The sequence below is a fragment of the Coenobita brevimanus genome, chromosome 33 (genome assembly GCF_032717465.1).
Source record: "Coenobita brevimanus isolate Jiangsu-jjx chromosome 33, ASM3271746v2, whole genome shotgun sequence".
Taxonomy (NCBI): Eukaryota; Metazoa; Arthropoda; class Malacostraca; order Decapoda; family Coenobitidae; genus Coenobita; species Coenobita brevimanus.
Window position 1 is genome coordinate 44,658,056 of NC_136986.1, and position 20,940 is coordinate 44,678,995.

The 20,940-nt window shown below is 42.3% G+C and overlaps 2 protein-coding genes across 2 annotated transcripts; one reads left to right on the forward strand and one right to left on the reverse strand.

The window, feature by feature from the left end:
- Positions 1–1,767: 1,767 nt before the first annotated feature.
- Positions 1,768–14,602, reverse strand: Uvrag (UV-resistance associated gene). Its single transcript, XM_080269307.1, has 11 exons — positions 14,580–14,602; positions 12,164–12,249; positions 9,339–9,509; positions 8,428–8,561; positions 7,447–7,732; positions 6,382–6,499; positions 6,096–6,213; positions 4,907–5,079; positions 4,468–4,694; positions 3,980–4,153; positions 1,768–3,277 (listed from the first exon to the last, which is right to left on the reverse strand). The coding sequence occupies exons 2-11, from the start codon at positions 12,193–12,195 to the stop codon at positions 1,954–1,956; spliced, it is 2,757 nt and encodes a 918-aa protein (XP_080125433.1). The 5' UTR covers positions 12,196–12,249; positions 14,580–14,602; the 3' UTR covers positions 1,768–1,953.
- A 349-nt stretch (positions 14,603–14,951) lies between these two features.
- Positions 14,952–20,196, forward strand: Cdk1 (Cyclin-dependent kinase 1). The gene is made up of 7 exons (XM_080269309.1): positions 14,952–14,974; positions 16,385–16,582; positions 17,820–17,958; positions 18,517–18,672; positions 19,164–19,327; positions 19,510–19,651; positions 20,092–20,196. The coding sequence occupies exons 2-7, from the start codon at positions 16,389–16,391 to the stop codon at positions 20,194–20,196; spliced, it is 900 nt and encodes a 299-aa protein (XP_080125435.1). The 5' UTR covers positions 14,952–14,974; positions 16,385–16,388.
- The last annotated feature ends 744 nt before the right edge of the window (positions 20,197–20,940 follow it).

Here is a 20,940-nt window from a genome sequence, read left to right on the forward strand (position 1 = left end):
CCAAACTAATGACCTTAGGGACAAAAATGGTTTCCCTTGCAACTAACCAATACGTCATCAGTAAATGTAGTACCATAATGACTGAGAATTGAATTTATGTTGATACAGCATTTATAACTCAAAATTAACCCTCCAACAGCCTCCTAAACCTTGGTATATTTTTCCTGGGGTATCCTGAATATAACTGGTCTTCTACTCTTACCTAATACACTAATACAGCTTGGCTGGAGTATATACAGGTCAAAATGCACATACATTTTCATCCTTGACTAATGACAATACAGTATACATAAATTCTGCTGATACAATGCCTTGCTAGATATTCCACTATACATATACAAGTCCATATATATACACAATATGGTTTTACATACATCACCAGTATGAAATATATCACAGTTCTTGTTGCAGATTTCACAGCAAAGAAAAACATGCATACAGTATGTCCTCATTATAAACACCCCTTTTTTATTATTACTTTTACTATTAAATCCACTGTAAACTGAGGAAAAATGCCTATTACAGTTCCACTGGCATCTGTAAAGCTATAAATTTATCTATCTACAGCCAGATGCCCTAATCTTACAAGGGGTGATCATAGAGCAATTGCCTCCAAGCCATTCACTACTGTGCCATCAGACTGCCCTTCCTCCAACTCACACCACCCACTGATTTACTATTTTCCCTTGTATTACATTACTAATTGCATTAACAAAACTGTGATACCTCAGAACACATCCCTTCCACATAATGAGGACACACTGTACTGTAATTGTAGCAATGATGTCTTTTACAAGCGCACATAAGCTCCTCTATACACGACAAGACCAATTCCTCACAGACCTGATTTTCCACATGGTCCACCTGTACAAGTCACCTGTCCAAATTTTAACACACTTGCATTTACACTTCACCTCTTCAGTACAATGATGCTCTTTTTATTTTACTCAGAAAACTGCTGACAACTCACTGGGAAGGGTCTGAAGCTACAGCCATGATCCAGGGAAGTGCTAACTTTTGGGGGGTCAAAGTCATCAATATACTTACCGTTGCAACGGTTAGTACAGGCGGAGGTAACTGTGGTATTCACAATGGCAATATAAAAACAGGGTGATGGTAAATATGCTAGTAAGGTGATGGGATGGGAATGGGATGGCAACACTGATTAATCTGAGGCCACATTTACCAACCACTACAGCAGTAGGTATGTTGATGATCCTGACTATGGTGTGTCATGTTTCTTTGGCTGATCCCTGTACAGTTTGACAATATTAGTCCACATTTTACCCAAACAATCATCAGAATCTCACATATTATTTGGAAGAAGCTGTTGGGTTCCAAAATATCACATCATCAAATGTCAAAATCCACTGCACACCATCCAGTTACTTATCATGTTGAAGGGGAATTATATTAACTGTTTCACTATGATGATGCCCTTTTTCATATTATTCTTGCCACCTCCAGACAACTCCATTCAGCATACGAGAGACTTTCCAAAATGGAGGGGTTACACAGAGCCTTCATAAACAGGTGAGGGAGATGGTGTGAGGGACCAAGGGTGGGTGTGGAGAAGAGTGAATCATGAAAGTGTATTCTGATTTGGAGATGATCCTTAACTGTTTGTTTCAGTATTTATGTAGACTAGACCTCATTCCACCTCTCTCTCTCTCTCTGCCCAATCAAGCCCTTCAGTCTGATCGCACATTTTTCATTTTACAGGTATTCTTGTTAGGTGGAGATGGTTTTACTGAGCTGTGTCATGGCTTTCAACTGTTGGGTTAGATGTTGCCTTCAGTAACCGCTTCAGCGCCTGGTGTCTGTTCCGAGTTGAATAAAATCATCTGGAGAAGAGCTAGAATAAAACAGAAAATGCATCACCGGACTGAATGGGTTAAAATATCATCATAGTGACAGGGTTAATAAATCATATAAAACTTCACAGAATCTTCACTAATGGTACTCATCTTCAGTGCTCTGTCTGGAAAACGACATCTTAAAGCTAAAATTTTGCCTTGCTAAAGCATCCGTTCTGAATGCAACGTCATTAAGAAACATATCCTCGGTGATCCCTAGCTCGGAAAGTGACACGGCAACATCTTTCCCGTTCTTCAAATTCTCTGTTGTGTTCTTTCCTTCATCATCACCATTGCCAGTATCCTGTGCTGCTGTGTCCTGAGGTGTGGCACAGTCTGAGGGTGAGGCAGAATCGCTAGCAGTAACTAAGGATGAGGCGGGGTTTGAGGGTGAGGCAGAATCCTTAGCAGTAACTAAGGATGAGACGGGGTTTGAGGGTGAGGCAGAATCCTTAGCAGTAACTAAGGATGAGGCAGGGTTTGAGGGCGAGGCAGAATCCTTAGCAGTAACTAAGGATGAGGCAGGGTTTGAGGGTGAGGCAGTATTTACAGCAGTGACTGAGGGTGAGGCTAAAGAGTCCTGAACAACAACACCCTCCTCCCTTGCCCCAGACCCACTGTCCCTTTCGGATTTTTGCTCGGGCTCCAACTTCTCTGATTCCTTATTGGCCTGGACTGGGACTGGGGGGCACATAAATGACTCATCGCACTCCACCCCAACCTCCTCTAGTCTATCCGTGCTGCAAGTCTCCAAGGTGCCGGTGTAGTGTGAGGGGTCGTCCTCATGCCAGGACCTCAGCAACTCTGTCGTCTGCTCCATAAATACTGGTAGATTAGCCTCGTCACCTTCCTCAGCGGCGGCTATGTTTGTGTTGGCCAGTAAACTTGGGTCGGAGCCTCTGCCATAACTCAGCGCTTTGGTCATACTGTTCATTAATTTCAGGTCATCACAGCTTGAGAGGTCCTTGATCTTATAGTAGGGGCTGTTCTTTCCCCCAATGTGGTTGAGCCCGTCATCCAGTGAGAAACTAAAACCATTTGAATGCATCAAGTTCTGCTCAACATCACCAACAGAAGTCAATGGATCCTTAACCTTATCCACAAACACAAATTTTCCCGTTGTACCGCCATGTAGTGGTGCCGCCTCCCTAACATACAGAGTGTCCTTGATTGGGGACGCCTCACTCGAATTGGTCTCACTGCTTGACTTTCCGTATCGTCCAGCATCAACCTCGTCAAAGTCCTGGTCTCGGGGGTTTGAAGAGGAGGCTGCGATAGGGTTGAGGGGAAGGCGTGGGGTTTGGTGCTGCTCTAGTAAGCTCGCTGGCGTGTGCACCTCAAGCTTCTGGATGCTACAGGTGGCGGGAATGGGTATCAAAACATCCGGCATTATCGCAGGCGGCTGGTTCCCTCCATTACCGCTGCAAGAGTGACACAATACACTGTTATGTGGGAAGATATGAGTGTTCAGTATTTACAGTATTCTATAATACAGCTTATACCTTAACGAGACTCAGATTTCTGTCCTTTTGCAGCTTATTTCACGTACCTCAACTGCAGAATTTGACACTACTCTGGTTCTACATCCTTTCCATAGCACTTCTTAATGACTAGCATCATATTCAAGTGTTTATCTATTCCTACAACTCTGCATGCAAGGTGGAGACATGGCAAGTTTAGGCCAAGTTAGAGTAAGAAGCGTATAACTCCCTAACAAATGATGTATTGTCTATGGTACTCTTGCTGCTTATAAAGTTTTACACAATTAAGAGGTTTCTGATATCGGAAGGTTAATTAAGGCTATATCTAACCCCTCCAGTTCAAACTATCTATATTTCTCTTCTTTATTGTCCCAACAGATGTGAAGAGGCCTGCAGCTAGGCTACTCAGTTCCAAAATTTAAGGTGAGATTGATCTCCCTTGCTTGCCCCTGAGTGACATTATGTGAGGAATAAACCACAACCACTCCTCACATCTGACTCAAGTGCCTTAACCCATTATACCACCAAGCACCCACACCCACACCCACACCCACACACCCACACCAACACTCACACCCACCCACCCACACACACGCACAGGGCAGGAGGGGAGGGGGGCAAACTAAGTGCACACCAACATACCTGGTCTGAGCAAGTTTCATCATAAGGAAGTGTAGGTTAGGAAGTGTGGCTCTCAGGTCTGGGGTGGGAATGCCACAATACCAGCGCATCTGAGCAATGTTTTTATTTAGCAGAAACACCCCATAGTTGAAGTGCAGACGTTCACGCTCCTTCCCTCGCGTATACAACGGAAACCTGTGACAGTGAAAGGTTTGAAGAAGGTGATATACTGAGATTTTTACCATACAGTATACATAACTACACATAAAGTCCTGAAATTAACTACTCTGTCGTAGTCTTGTGAAGCTGCAGAGAGGACTGACTGATGATGATCATGATAAAATTCAATATAGTAGTAAAGACAAGGATGATAATAAACTCTGATAATACAGTAATAATAATGATAAAGTTTGGTGATAATTCTAGTGATGGCTGCAGAAATGACTGACTAATGATGATGATTAGGGATGGTGACAGTTCTGATGATGGTAAAATATAACATAACCTACTCTCTCTCACTGTCACGCAGCTGCTGAGAGGTGACGTCGGTGATGGTGGCGAGGGAGCCATAGGGCCGCACCGGGTAGCGTAATGGCAGGTGCATCAGCTGTGAGAGGAGGACCAGCAGGTGGGCCACAAACCCCAGACCTACACTCAACGTGGTCTCATTGGTGCCCTCGTAGTTCTCCGCATCAGGAAGGTGTACACCACATATACAGTACTTCCCCTTGCTGTCCTGTGAAGTTAGAGAAAAACATTTATCTAATCTAATCTAACATGACCTGATCTAATAAAACCTAACAACCTAACCAAACCAAACCAAACTAAACCTGACATAACCAAACCAGACCCAATCTCAACAAACCAAACCAAACCAAATCTAACCAAACCAAACCAAACCTATCCTAGCCAAACCAAACCTAACTTCAAAAAAACATCTAATCTAACCTGAGTAATGGGATATATGGAAGGTAGTTGAGTGATGAGGTGTCGTCGCCATGACCCCAGACACACACAGGCATCCTTCAACGCCTCTGCCTGAACCGCCTCCGCCTCCTGGTTGCCTCGTGCCTTAACCAGCTGACGGTGCAGCCCCTGGTACCCTCCCAACAACTCTAAGCCTGAAAATGTAAAGCAATCCATCAGCTCAAATAATGCCAAGTTTCCTCTTCCTGCAACTCCATAATCAGGCTGGCCATGGTACAGTTGCTGGAAACTCATTAAAAAAAAAATAAAATAAAAAAATAAAGAGAGTATGGGAGAAAAATTCAGTGTTTCAGCTTGGACTCTATTTTAGTCTACTTGTGAATCAGTTTCATGCTTGTGTGACGGTTACATGGCATTACTCAGCTTGTAACCACACTTTTTCCTCTTGGTAAGTATCTCTCAGGGTTGATGGCTACATATTATCATCATAAAACCCCTGCTCTCTCTCTCTCTCTCTCTGTTTCTTTACATCGGTTTGGCTGACAGGTGTGTTGGACTACCTCTCTGTCTATACATCTCTCCATCTTTTGTGCATGTAAGGTGATTAATAGTAAGACTGATAAAGGTTACAAATAAACATGGATAAACAGCCACACACAAAAATGATCTACCACACCAACAGCACCAAACATTTCAACTGTTGTTATGTTGTGGCCCCAGGAAGATCTGACTCTGAACCTGGCGGAGTGTATGCTGCATCTGCCCTTCAGCAACCCACCGCCCTCTTTTCAAGGAATGGGTTGCAGGACATTTATATAACTGGGAAGTGGAGTTGCTGGGCTATATCGATGCTACTGCATGAATGTGTCCCTCTCCTGCACCACACCAAGAGTACCCAACATAACAGAAGTGCCCTAATACAGTGAAAGGTGGAAATGTTGGGTGGGAGAGAGAGACAGGTTAGATGTTGAATTCTTCATTTTCCCTAATGCTATGGGCTACACAGAACCCATCTTTAGTAGCCCAAAATGTCAGAGAAAATAACGAGATCGAATTCTAACCTGTCTCTCTCCCACCAGCATTTTCAAATAAGCCTAAAACGTCATAGAAAATAAAGAGATCAAATTCTAACCTACTGTATGTCTATCACCCACCAACATTTCCACTTGTCATAATGGATCATCTGCTATAAAGTGAGAAGTCTGAGTACCTTTCTCCTGGTTCTGGTTATCCAGGTTATCAGCGGAGAGTTTGATGGCCCTCAGCTTGTCAATCTCCGCCTCCAGTTGTTCCCTCAGTAAGGCCACTTTGACACGACACTCCTCAACCTGAATAACGCATTAAAAAAATTATATGTATTAATATTTCTACTCTTTTCACTTTAACTGGGCTTAAAATTGCCATCCCTCTATTTCAGGTGATTTATATTCCTGCCCAATCCCTGGTAAATATGTGTATGTCAATAGTGCTGGTGCATATATCCAGTGTGCACCTACCTGAGCAGCAAGAACCTGTGAATGTGACGTCCTGGTAATGCCCCGAGCCTCCAGCATCTCCCTCAGCTCATTCCACCGACTCTCCTGTTGACGCTGTGCCCTCTTGGTGCTGTGCAGCCTGGCAGACCAACACACACATTAAGCATTACGTTGCCCACAGTTGCAGACATAAGTAGAGATTCATGTCTTGATATCACAGGGCTGCAAACTGTTCATGTGGAAGTACTATACGTCATATCTATCTATCTGCAGACTCTATCTACAGCATCTATAGCCAAATGCTTTAATCCTGGAGGGGATGGCCACAAACACATAGGCCTAACCTGACATGATCCCATCCTCTGCTATCATACAGAAATGTCAATTGGGAAGATGTAACATTTCTGGCCTGACTTGGACCCTCTTTAGGTAAGAATTAATGGAATATATGGTCATATATATGAGGAGAGGAATTATATCTCTCTCCTCCTCATTTCACTCATGGATTATAGCAGTAGTACATTAATTGAAACCCCAAGCTCATCTGAACATGAACTCAATGGACTGTAGGCTAAAGTTGCCCTCCCCCTGCAGTCCCCCAACCTCCTTTCAGGGGGAGAGGAAGGGAGGTGAGGTACATTTGTATAACCTGGCAGTGCAGCTGACTGGTTATAATGATGCCACCACATGAAGGCACTCCTCCCCATCATCAGGAGTTAACAGTAATTACGTGAGTTGGATCTGGGTTGATTAGGTTGAAAGGTAAGCTGTGTAAAAGTGTTATTACCTATGGCTAAATATACGGTAGACTCTAATGATAAGAAGCTCGTATCACCACACACACCTGAACCAACACACCAACACATGTGCTACCCCACTCTCACTTCACATACAGCATCGACATCATCACCACCTCTACTGCCATCATCATCATCATCACCACCACCACTACTGCCATCATCATCATCACCACCATCACCACTACTGCCATCATCATCATCATCATCATCACCACCACCACTACTACCACCATCCTCATCCTCATCACCATCATCTTCCCATCTCTCTCTCTCTCTCTCTTCTCACCTAGACAGAGCACTGACTGTATAACTCCTCTTAGTTTCCGACAGTGGCAGTGTGAACCCATGTCGCAGTGTGGGCTTATGTGTGGAATTATCATGTGGTTGGCAGGAGTTAGGGGCGGTGTAGAAGAGGTGCCGCAGCTTGAAGACGAAGGTGTTAGGCTGGTAGCTGTCCTGGCGTGGTGGCAGGGACCCCCCCACCGGCACCAGGCCACTGAACTGCACCCCCCATGTTGACACGAGCCTGGCCTCCTCACCCCCCGGCTTAAACCACAACTGGATCACTATGCCTGGCAGAAAAATGGCATCCCTTATAATTCACTCATAATCTATCTCTCTATTGCCAGACGCCTTAATCCCGTAAGGGGTGGCCACAAACAAATTGCCTCCATGTCACCCTGTCCCCTGCCATTTCACCGCCCTGCTCCCAGCTCACACCCTCCTCTCTCATACACCCATAATGTTATCAGTAATTATTGCCCCATAACAGGTGAGAACTGGACCCATAGCTCTGTCCCAGCTTTGAACCAGATTTACAGAACATTTTACTCAATATTATCTGAAGCATAACCTTCTGAAGTTCCTCACATTTCCCAGGACACGCTATATAAAAAAAAGATCTCGTACGTGAAGGGCTTTACATGCAGGCACGATGGCAAGAGTAAAAAAATAAATAAAATAAAAGCTGACATGGTACGGAGATATTTGCAATCAGACACAATACGAGCCACCATACTTTATAGATCTAATAATGAAAAAATAAAGTAACACAAAAGTTGAAAAAGTAAAAGGCATAAAATAAGATCAATATAAGTATCACCATACCACCCTTTCACGATACCATAATACCACCATACTTTTCACCACACCACCATACCACAATACCTTTTACCACACTACCATACATTTCACTGTACCACCATACCTTTCACCATATAACGACACCTTTTACCACACTACCATACTTTTCACTGTACCACCATACCTTTCAGAGACCTCAAGTTGATGGGGTTGATGCTCTCGTGTTCCATCTCCTGCCAGTTTGGGCTGGTGGTGCTCTGAAGTTCACTGCGGTATATCTCCTTGTTGCTCCCGGGAACATGTAGGGTGTAGTAGTACCTGTACGGAGAAAGGGAAAGGGTGTTTGTACCAGCACTCTCTCTCTCTCGCTGGCTGCTCAATTATCCGAGAGCCATTAAATTTTTCACAAGCAGGCTGAGTTACATACTAAACTGTCACCTTCATAAACACTGTATTTATCTATAGCAAGTATACCCACCTGCCTCAGATAGAGAGTTCATATTTAGGGACATACTCTGCTAGTCTTACCAGGCTTCTTGGTACCACATCCTAAGTACTATACTGTATTTTGCATGTACACTAAGAAACCATTTACTACACTGGGTGGTAACCATATAACCAAATTACGGCGCCTGGTGGTTTAGTGGGTAATTAAGGTGTTCCAATTGGTTTGAGCCTGTGCAGGTTTATATCCAAGGGGTGGTTGGGGTTTATGAAGTTGGTCACACTCATCTTCAATGTCAGGACCAACTTGCCTAGCCCCCGGCCTCATACACTCCTCATGGGGTAACACAGGATTAGATGATGATGATGATGATGAAATTATAACCATCATCAATTTCATGTACACCTCCTGTCCCACCTCAGGATTTTGGGAGGCAGGGTCCAGAAAGCCCAAAAAAAAGAAAAATGACAACATGAAATACTTTACATATTAAACCATAAAATTCCCTTGCATGGCAATCACAGTACTATATATACTATTTAATATTCACATCACATAAATAATATATGGGAGAAAATTAGAGCAGAGTAATATGCGCTCTCTCTCTCTCTCTCTCTCACACACACACACACATATCCATCAAAAATTACCCCAGTGTCGGTATGGGTCGAGGCAACACCGTGGGTAGTGGACAGGCCGGGGTGGGTGCAGGGTGTGGGTGATGGCCCTGCAGGTTCCGCCCCACCACCTGACCCAAGTGCCTCAGCCGCAGCCCACTCTGGTACCACCACAGCTGCGGCACCTGCTCCTGCACACTCAACCTGCCACATCAACAACAAAAATATAAAACTAATTAAAAATACAGTAATAATAATACTAGTGTTCGGTTTCTCAGCAATGTCTACTATCTACCTAACTGGTAACATAAACATAAAACAATATATATTAATCTCAACAACAAAAATATAAAACTAATTAAAAATACAGTAATAATAATATTAGTGTCCAGTTTCTCAGCAATGTCTACTATCTATCTATCCGGTAACATAAACATAAAACAATATTAATCTTTGGTATCACAGCATTTCTTACTCTCTCTCTCCCTCCACACTCTGGCATAAACACAAAACCATTTTCAAATTTGGTTTCAGAGCCATACCTACCTTGTCCCAATCCCAATAAATACCCAAACTTGAGTCTAACAGCAAATATTTTCTGCAGCTGCTTCAGTATATTAAAAAATTATTTAGGGCGGGCATGACAATAAACTTTCTCTGATCAGTTACTACTAATATAAATATTTTAAGTTCTCATTCTTTTGTGGTTTTTCTGTTTCTTGATCCCTTCCACCCCAAGTAATGGCAGAAAATTGGGTAATGATGATGATGATGATAATCACAGTGATGGCTGATGATGAATGAACTACAGTAGCCTACCGTTGAGCTCCTATATCTCAAAGGGCTTGACTATTACTGCAGTCCTAACACGGGCATGATACAGTACAGTTGTACCTTTCACCTCGACAACAGAAGGAAATGGTTTAGCTCCCAAATGGCTATGTGGATGGTGTAACCTGTGGGATGAAGCCAAGATGATGGCTGAATGGATGTGTTGTCTGAATCACTGGCCATAACACTGCTGGTTTTTCCAATTCTATTTTCATTCTTTTCCTGTTTCCCAAATTGATGATGATCATCATCCTTATAAAAATGATAATAATGATGAAATAATACCCAGGAACAGAACAGGTAGAGATTCAAAGGAACACTGAGGCTTTGCAAGAATTAATGAAGTGATGCACACAGCTAAGCAGGGATGATCTGGACATGTGGATACAATGTGTGAGAGTAACTGGGTGAAGGGGTGATAAGAACTAAACATGGAAGGGACATCCCCTGCTGGCATACCAAGGTGACTATGGCATGAGGCCCTGACAAAGGACCTCAGGGTGAGGGCACATGGCCTCAATCCTGCAGAAGACTGTGAAGCACGGAAAGCAACCATCAATTGAAAACAGACAAAATAATGCAAGAACACGGCCATACAATATGTATGTAGTGTATTCGAGTACTGTATGCATGTGTCCATAAAGATCATATATATAACTCCTTCATTATGATGACTATTTTAGCTTACACTTGTTTATCCACATGGTTTTAAACAGTTTAGTACAACACCCTGTAATTAAAAGCATTATCATATTGAATGTGTTAATGTATAACTGTTGTCTGTGTTTACCCACGAGTGATGACCCTGCACATCACTGGCATCATAGTGTGTTCGGCATCAAGTTGTAATAGTGCCACCACACACGGCCTCCCTCACACACCACACTCCACATCTCCACTGGTGCTGGCAAGGTGTTCTGGCCTGGCAGATGTCAGGTGTAGTGTGAGAAGCCCAGGTGTTGCAAGTGTAACGACCCCAAAATTAAGACACGTGTGCAACTGAGTGTAGAAGCTACTTGCATACCGTTAATAATAATATAGAATGTGCTGATATGTACTGTACTATGCTGTTTGTAATAAAATGAAATGTCCCTGTACTGTACTATACTGTATGTAGTAAAACAGGTTGTACAGTACTTACCGGTACATGTACTGTATAAATGTATGTATAGTATTAATATGGCATGTGCTGATATCTACCGTATATATATATCAAAGCACTGGACAAGACAAAGAGAACAATGTAAAGTTCATGTCATTCACTGTCTGTGAAAATAAAGAAAATGAACAAGAAATACTATAAAACAAAACCATCAGGTGTCCTTAAATTTTGTGCAGTGTGAAGGTAAAACAATATTAAATATAACTTTCATAACTAATCTATTGTGCCTGCGTATAGGGTTAATGAACTGCCTCCAGACTTCCATCATATTCTAATTACTGTTAAACACCTTGACGACCTACAAGATATCCTTCATACAATCAGTAACGCTTCAAGTATCGCTACCAATACCAGTAACTCAGGGGCACTCTCACAACAGTCTGGCAATACTATGACACCCTATACCAGTACCATCACCAGTAATTCCTCCAGTAACATTACCAGTAACTCAGATGTCTAACTCACACACTTATAACACCAAGACTTCCCCATAACACTACTATAGTCACGCCGCATGACTCTGAGGTTGTCATTATCATACCCTGGCAACCCATCATTCAAAAGTGCATCCAATTCCGTATCATATTATACACAAAATCATATTACTATGCACGAATATATTATACATGAACATATTATACACGAGTCACATGCGTCTCGTATTATACACAAAATCAGACGTGCCTTTGAATAGTAGGTTGCGAGGGCATGATAATAACAACCTCAGAGTCGCACGCCATGACTATAGCAACCCATCCGGTAAACCTCCCAGTAACTCATCCAATACCCCCTCCAGTACCACTATCAGTAAGTCAGGTGCAACAGTAACAATCTCACAGCTCGCCAAATCCCTCAGTGGTCTAACCTTGGCTCTGGCTCCTCTCCTGACGGCTCCATGGTGGGTTAGGGCAGGTGCAGCCACATACCAAGACACTCACAATTTTCAGCTACCTGGAGAGAGACAGTTAACATTCATAGGGACATATTTCAGGTGGTACAGGAGTCTTTCAAGCATCTCATCCTTAGTGATTTATTGTGCATATTACATCTTAACATCCTCTTGTACGCCTAGGGATGAGAGGCTTTGTTACATCTCCTCTTCAGTCATCTGTTTTGCCTATCATATTGTTTGTATGTAGGCAGCACAGGAGTCTTCACAACACCTTTTCCACAGTGACTTATTTTCTGCATATTACATTTTCAGCCTCTTGCATATGAGAGAGGGGGGTGTGAGCTGGGAGCAGGGCAGTGAAATGGCAGGGGACAGGGCGACATGGAGGCGATTTGTTTGTGGCCACCCCTTACGGGATTAAAGCATCTGGCAATAGATAGACAGATAGATAGTCTCTTGCATTTTATTTATACAGTTTTAATATTGACATAGCTTGTATCAGTGACATGCAAGACACAGCTGAGGTGTAACGACCAGAATAAATTGCTAAGGAAAAGGTGTTAAGAAACTGCTGAAGTTGTTTAGAATAGCCTATGACTCTTAGACTCCTTGTAGTATAAAGGTCATATTTCAAGAGGGATGGGGAGACTGAGGATGAGCTGGTGGGATGGAGTAAAGAGGTAAATGAGAGAGGGGGGGTGTAAGTTGGGGGGAAGGCAGTGAAATGGCAGGGGACAGGGTGACACTGAGGCGATTTGTTTGTGGCCACCCCTTACGGGATTAAGGCGTCTGGCTATAGATCGACTGACAGACTATTCAGCATGGGGAAAGTATTTTAATTTTCTTTCTCTAGCTATCTATTGCCAGATGCCTCAGTCCTGTAAGGGGTGGCCACAAACAAATCACTTCCATGTTGCCCTGCCCAACGCCATTTCACTGCCCTGCTTCCAGCTCACATCCCCCTCTCTCATATTTTCTTCCTGCCATCTCATGATTTAATCTGACTGTGGAGAAATAATTCAACCTGGGGAATTAGGCTAATCTATAGCATTAATAATCCTTTTCAATACAAAAAACCATTTATAAAGTTGATTATTGATGAGTGACAGAAAATAAAGGCCAATTAAATCATGTAAAGTACACACTCAAGATGACAAAGAGGTGGGAGCTACACAAGAGTCTCTTAACGTTACTCCCATGCCTTTGAACTAGGTATGCATGAACTACGTATGCATGAATGAGGTATGCATGAATAAAATCATGTGGTAACAAAATAATCTCTGTGGATGTGATAGGAAGTGTTATGAGGAACACACTGAGGTGGTTTGGCCATGTGGAGAGGATGGAGGGTGAAAGACTGACGAAGAGTGTATGTGAGTGAGGTGGAGGGGGGAAGAGGGAGGGGGAGGCCGAGGATGAGATGGAGGGATGGGGTGGAGAGGTATATGAGAGAGGGGGGTGTGAGTTGGGAGCAGGGCAGTGAAATGGCGGGGGACAGGGCGACTTGGAGGCGATTTGTTTGTGGCCACCCCAAACGGGATTGAGGCGTCTGGCAATAGATAGATAGATAGAACAAAATAATAAACTAAAAAGGGTGTCATCCTGGTTCAAGCATTATGATCATGATAGAAAAACAAAAAATGGGAGATTATTATGAATTCATCTTCTCCCACCCACCTTTTACAATAAGTTTAATTAATTTTCCACCAGATGCTGTTGGCATAATGTTCTCCCTACGTGTCAAGTGGGGTTGGTGGAGGATTAGTGCCCCTCCCTGTAAAACAATTAACTCTAAGCCCTTGGCCACCCCATTTGAGATACATGGCATCTGGCAATGAATGAATGAATGAATGAAATTTTCCAAAGGGCAACCAAGTCATGCTAACACCCAGCATTAAGAAACTATCCAAAAACAGCTCTATTACAGTATTCCAGTTAAAGTTAAGTAAAATTAATCCTAAAGCATATCTATACGGAGGCTAAAACAAACGCAAAACAAAAAAGTGGTGCTGTTCAATTAAGAAATGATCAAAATGGTAATGTCACTTAAGTGTGTCTAATCCAAGCATTCACCTACTTACACACTTCACAGTAAAATACATAATTTAACAAAATAAACAACTTCTGACCTCCACGACAACGGGAGCTCATTCACTGGCTCATTAGACTAAGCAAATGGAAATATTAATATGCAGAAGTTGACGGAAGGATATCAGATGAAAATATCCGCCCCTCACTTGCCCCTGTCACTGTCCCTGTCTCACACCTCACCTCCCCATCTCACACTTCAGTGTTATGCCATATTCAAACTACATCCACTTAGCATTAGGAATTACGAGGCTGGGGGCCGAGACGAGGCCACAATACTGTTATAATTGATGATATATACCTCAGAAGGAAGGTTTGTTGTTGTCCGCTCATCTGGTCGTGACGTCATCAGACTCGTCTGATTTCCATATGAATTAATTTTTTATTTGTAGCAAAATATAACAAAATGTTTAAAATGTTGAAAATATTGAAGTCGATTCCTAATAATAAACTCTAAAAACTCATGTTCATCAATATATGTTGACATTGGAGAGTCAGAAAAGTTACCACAAGACCAACTAATAGCATTTCTTGTGTGCCTTAATGATAAATCTCGGAATAGAAAAATAATGCCTATATAAACGATGGTTAGTATTTGGTATTAGTCTACAAACTATGAAAATAAATAATGAAGGTCTGTGATTGGCCAGTTTGTACCCCTGAACTCAAGCAGCACTATTCGAACCTCCCGGCAAGGTAGGTGAAGTCTTATGTCATATTTATCTATTATTCTTATTCCTGGCTTATAGTCGAAACTAATATAATAGATATAAGCAACATGGTGATGAGGCTGTGATGTAAAGCTTGTTAATGAGTCGCTCATTGATGGGTAATAGGCCTGTCAGTGCATGTGTTCCTGTCTTCATTCTCACCTCATTGTACGTCCTTTATACTTTTATTCTATTTGGAGTTGAACTTCCTAAGGTCATCAGGTGAACCATTTTTATTAGTTCTGATATAATTTTGATTGGCATTGGTGCAGGCTGAAGTGCATTATTTTGACTTTGGAAAATAATCGAGGAAGCTGAAAGGACCGAAGTAACAGACAAAGCATCAAGGGAGAAGATAGGAAAAATAACAGCAACATAATTGTAAGCGACAGATTATTATTTAAAAAAAAGAAAAGAATTATAGGGGACCTTTGAAAAGTTACATACCCTCAGTCTATATCGGATCCCGGTTGGATGAAGAGAACATGGAGCGGAGGTACAGGAGAAGGTGCTGGCGTAAGTTGTTCCCCAGCCTCCCTTCAGGGGATAGGCAGGACGGTTCACCTAACCAGGCAATGGAGCCGCCAGGGTATACAAGTACCCCCACGTCACTGGATATTCAGGCATTACATCCACCGGGGGATAATAGTGTTACAAAGTCCATGCGTAACCTGTCAGTGGACCCACCGTGGTATCCTGGAGATCGCGTAGCAGCGTATTTATGGGCAGTAAATCCAGTGGGCAATAAAACACCCAGTACAGTGTATAGGCGCACACTGCAGCGGTACACGTCTAAGTACCCGTATAGGTGTGCCCTCATGCCAAAGATTTCTCCAGCATCCATCCAGAGGAAACAACAGCAGCATGAGACCATGTAATTATTTAACGAACATATTAAATTGATCCTGTAAGGTAAAATAACGTGGCTTAATGTGATGGTATTGGGGCAAGCAGTTAGCAGCAGTAGGTGGAGGTTAACCCTTGTACACTTACTGGTATATATATAGTACTACTGGTAAGATACTGGAGCCTGGTAACTTAAAATAGGATAAGCCATGTTATCAGTTCATTTAACCATTAATGTACTTATAATTTGATGATTAATGTTTCAGTGTATAATACTAACATGTCCTTTGCCTCTGACAGCAGATTGGAGCTGTTTATGAGAACTAAGAAGCTGGATGAGAGACTGTATTATTGTTATTGATTGTTCATGTCACTTTTATCTTACCCTTCATTTGTTCATGTCACTTTTATCTTACCCTTCATTTGTTCATGTTAGTTTTATCTTACCCTTCATTTGTTCATGTTATTTACCTTTTTTGTTCATGTTAATTTAATCTTACCCTTCTTTTGTTCATGTTATTTTCATCTTACCCTTCTTTCACCTCAACAGCACGATGGAGGACTACATGCGAATTGAGAAGCTGGGTGAGGGAACATACGGTGTGGTGTACAAAGCCAAGAACCGCAAGACAGGGAAGTTCGTGGCCATGAAGAAGATTCGGCTGGAGAACGAGGAGGAGGGGGTCCCATCCACTGCCATTAGGGAGATATCGCTGCTTAAGGAACTCCAGCATCCTAATATCGTGTTGTTAGTAGACGCTGATTTCTTTTCTCCCCTCCTCAATTCCTGCCTATTCTTCCTTTCGTTAGTCTCATCTCACTTCTTTTCTTCCTTCTCCGAATTCCTTGTCCTTCCCTTCCTGCTAAAATTCTCATCCTTCTCACGCCTTCTCCTTTCGCTCACCCCGCTCCATGCTTTCTTCTTCCTTGCATCTTATGTTTTATCCATCCATCTGCCTTTTTTCACTTTTTACTGTCTCCCTACGTGTCAAGTGGGGTTGGTGGAGGATTAGTGCCCCTCCCTGTAAAACAATTAACTCTAAGCCCTTGGTCACCTTGTTTGGGATACATGGCGTCTGGCAATGAATGAATGAATGAATGAATGACTAAACATGCAGTAACTGTAATGGAATATGAAGTTAAGATAATGATGATATGTGATGTTTGTCTAGTGGTCAGAAAGAGCCTTGCATAGGGTTCCATTCCCAAGAAGTAACATGAGATTTGCTGATCGTATAATGCTATCAGAGTAGGTAGGCAAGACATTTATCTATCTATCTATCCATAGCCAGATACCGTACCTTAATCCTGTAAGGGGTGGCCACAAACAAATTGCCTACATGTCTCCCTGTCCCCTGCCATTTTGCAGCCCTCCCTCCAGCTCACATCCCTCTTTCATATACCTCTCCACTCCATCCCTCCATCTCATTCTCAGTCTCCCCTTCCACCTCACTCACTCTCCTCATTAGTCTCCCACTTTCCATCCTCTCCACATGGCCAAACCACCTGTGTACTTCTCCTAACACTTTCTGTCACATCCACACCACAATGCTCCTTCTACCCTTAAATATACTGTATCTTGCTGGCCGCGTTTTGGGCACATATGTCTTGCAAGGGGTATTATGTGACCAGCTTTTTTTACTGTTTTGTACACTTACCAGTTTAATTTAGCAGGACTATTTGCAGCTATTGGCATTTTTGTGTTCATATCTTAAACGCTCTGTCTTTTACATAATGTGTGTTTTACTAGAGACGGGGAGAGAGAGAGAGAGGAGGGGGGTGAGAGAGGCAGACAGACAGAGAGGTGGAGAGAGAGAGAGAGGTAGACAGACAGAGAGGGGGAAAGAGAGAAGCAGTCAGACAGACAGAGAGAGGGGGGAAGAGAGGCAGGCAGTCAGACAGAGAGGGGGAGAGGCAGACAGAGAAGGGGACAGTGAGACAACATAAACAGAGATATGACTATTACCCAAGTTTAAATGTTACAGGCTGGAGGATGTGCTGATGGAAGAGAATAAGCTGTTCCTGGTTTTTGAATTCCTGAACATGGACCTGAAGAAATACATGGATTCGTTTGAGGCTGGCAAATATCTAGACAAGAAGCTGGTTAAGTCTTATATTTACCAGGTTAGTGGCTGTGGATGTTGATTCTTCTTTAACACCTTCAAGCAAGTGGCATATAGTTGTGGACGTCGACAGTGAGGCATCTCTTGCTGTAAATAAAGCCTATATTAAATCTGTTCAAGTCCAGTAAGGCTCTATAATGCTAAATAAAATTGGATCCATCTAATAGTTACACTCCAAACTGAATCATATTATCTGGATCAAGTACAAATGAACTGCAAAAGTTGTCCTTACATTAAGGTTTTTAATATTTTGACCATTGTGCACCTTAATAATACAATGTTCAGTTTATGTGAGACAGAAGGGAGGTTAAATTATAGATAGGCTACCTGTACTGCCTTCATGAACTTATTCAATTTGGTAGGCTGGTTAGTTTCTCCTGTTAATTTTTGACTGGCTCTCAGGACCTTATCTCACCCCATCGTAGGGTGATACAACAGTTCTGGGTGATTATAACCCATTCACTAAGAAATTAATTCTGAGTTAAGTAATGTCTGGAGAGAGAAATGTTTTTAAAAACATATCATTTAGAAGCTAATCTGTTTACCATTGTACCCACAGCTGTTCCAAGGCATCCTGTTTTGTCACCAGCGCCGAGTGCTGCACCGAGACCTCAAGCCACAGAATCTCCTCATCAACGAACAGGGTGTTATCAAGATCGCCGACTTTGGGTTAGCCAGGGCCTTTGGCATCCCAGTCAGAGTGTACACCCATGAGGTAAAGTATTGTTTAGGTTTAACCCTTGCAGTACGCTGGTCTTTTTCACCTTTTTAATTAATGTCATCCTTTGCTAGGGTGAGGCATGGTAGGCTAGCAAGAAGATGGATGGATTTGGTAAATGATAGGATGGGAATGCTGATAGGTTGGAGAAATTGTGTACAGGGCACATGACACGTAATGCTCTTTCTCTTCCTATACCTTCTGAACCTGACCACCCCATCCTTAGGTGGGAAAAAGAGGTCAGGATGATGATTAGTCAGGCATTCATTTGATAGAACTGGACCACTATGACAACTTTAATACCGAGTCGTTGTTGTATTGAGTTTGATGAGCCTCTGTGGTGAGTCAGGAATGAGTCTCCTTGGTTACTGGTAGTAGTCAAACTGACCCACTTATCTTACCACATGACCATCATCTTAGCCAAAAGGAGTTAATGTTTTCCAGGTTAGAATAATCAATGTATAACTGACAACCAATGTAACTATCAGGTGGTGACCCTGTGGTACCGCGCCCCCGAGGTTCTCCTTGGTTCCAACCGCTACTCGTGCCCTGTTGACATGTGGTCCCTGGGCTGCATATTTGCCGAGATGATTACAAAGCGACCACTCTTCCATGGCGACTCCGAGATCGATCAGCTGTTCAGAATATTTAGGTAAGAGTTAGTCCTTAGTTAAACCTTTCAGGCTGGTGGTGCATTTTTCATTATTGTTGCTGTTAGTGATTGAATTCATCTTAGAAGTGACTATAAGTAGGGTTGTCATTTATCTACAGTATATGAGAAGATGAGGTCAGGATGATGATGGTGATAATGATGTTTCTCCCTTGTTTTGGCAGGATCCTGACAACTCCCACAGAGGAGAACTGGCCTGGAGTGACACAGCTGCAGGATTACAAGGCTAACTTCCCTAAATGGACTGAGTACAACCTTGGTAACTCGGTCAAACAGATGGACCCCGAAGGCCTCGATCTTCTCTCTGTAAGTGCCTGACATATGATGGACTGTAATCTTTTCACTTGGCCTAAAATTGCCTTCATTCAATCTTGAAAGTTAAGTTGTAGCAATAGATTAGCAGTAGAATATGCTGCTAGTCACTATGAAAAGGATGTAGAGCCACAGTATTGTCTTCATTCTGCCACTGATCTGCATGTTATTAGCTGCAAAAGGAGAAAAGTTTAGGCCAGGTTAAGAGGAACGGACAAGTTATTTGTAATATAAGTCATCCTTAACACGCTCATGCTACTGTGACTCACTTTCAGTCGAATAAAAATTGCCTCATTAGTTGGAATAGAGTACTTGAGTTGTCTGCACCATGAGAGGTGTAATGGAGATGGTATTTACCTATGGACTCCTGTGACTCAATCACCTGCATAAAATCAAGTGAGGTCGGGATGATGAGTTACTGCCTCCTGTTTCAGAAAACCTTGATTTATGACCCCAGCAAAAGAGTCATAGCCAAGGAAGCACTTCTTCACCCCTACTTTGATGACTTGGACAGGTCTACACTTCCAGCCAAGAACTGAATATATCCATCAACACCTGCAGCTTAATGGTTAATTCATATCAGGTTAATGTATTGGCATTGATTGGTATTTTCATGTAGAAGTTTTTATTTTATCCATAATTAGCCTTTTCTAATGCAAACTGGAATAAATTTGTCCCCATAACATAAGTTAATTAAGTTTTTAATTGAATTACAAGTTAAGTTCAAGTGAATGAATCACATTTTTCATTTTGTTTCATTTATAAAGGCTCATGAAATGACGTGTTATTGCTGAATGCACAATGTCTTTTTACATATATTAGCTGAGATCCAACCAGTAACTAGTGAGATTCAAGTGCCTGACTATTTTGTACCAGCATAGGGTAATCCATCCATCCATCATCCAATCCTACATTGCCCCATGAGAAGTGTAGGTAATGCTATTAAATACTGTACCTTGAGTGGAAGCTACTGCCATACGAACTACTGACATTTTGCTGCCGGCTGTGGTGATGGAAATCATTGAGGTGAAACATCAAATTAATACATAGAGAATTGGAGAGTGAATGTCTTACATGAAAAATATTGTGATAACAGTATGAAAATGAAAGATACCCTCTGACAGCCTGGGAGGAAGGAGAAATAAAGAAACAGTATGCAGTGTTAGGGGATTGTTAGCAGACATGATGTATGTCAGAGCTGAGTGATTATTATCAAAGTTGTACAAATGCAACACATTTTCTGCATGGATACACAAAGACTGACGGACACACACACACACACA

Coding starts and splice junctions, on each gene's coding strand:
- Uvrag (XM_080269307.1), bottom strand. CDS start 12,195: ATGGAGCCGTCAGGAGAGGAGCCAGAGCCAAG. Junction 7,733..8,427: donor CAACTTGAGGTCTCTGAAAG/GTATGGTGGTAC, acceptor TTTTTCTGCCAG/GCATAGTGATCCAGTTGTGG. Junction 4,695..4,906: donor CCATATATCCCATTACTCAG/GTTAGATTAGAT, acceptor CTAACTTCACAG/GACAGCAAGGGGAAGTACTG.
- Cdk1 (XM_080269309.1), top strand. CDS start 16,389: ATGGAGGACTACATGCGAATTGAGAAGCTGGGTGAGGGAACATACGGT. Junction 16,583..17,819: donor CAGCATCCTAATATCGTGTT/GTTAGTAGACGC, acceptor TAAATGTTACAG/GCTGGAGGATGTGCTGATGG. Junction 18,673..19,163: donor TCAGAGTGTACACCCATGAG/GTAAAGTATTGT, acceptor TGTAACTATCAG/GTGGTGACCCTGTGGTACCG.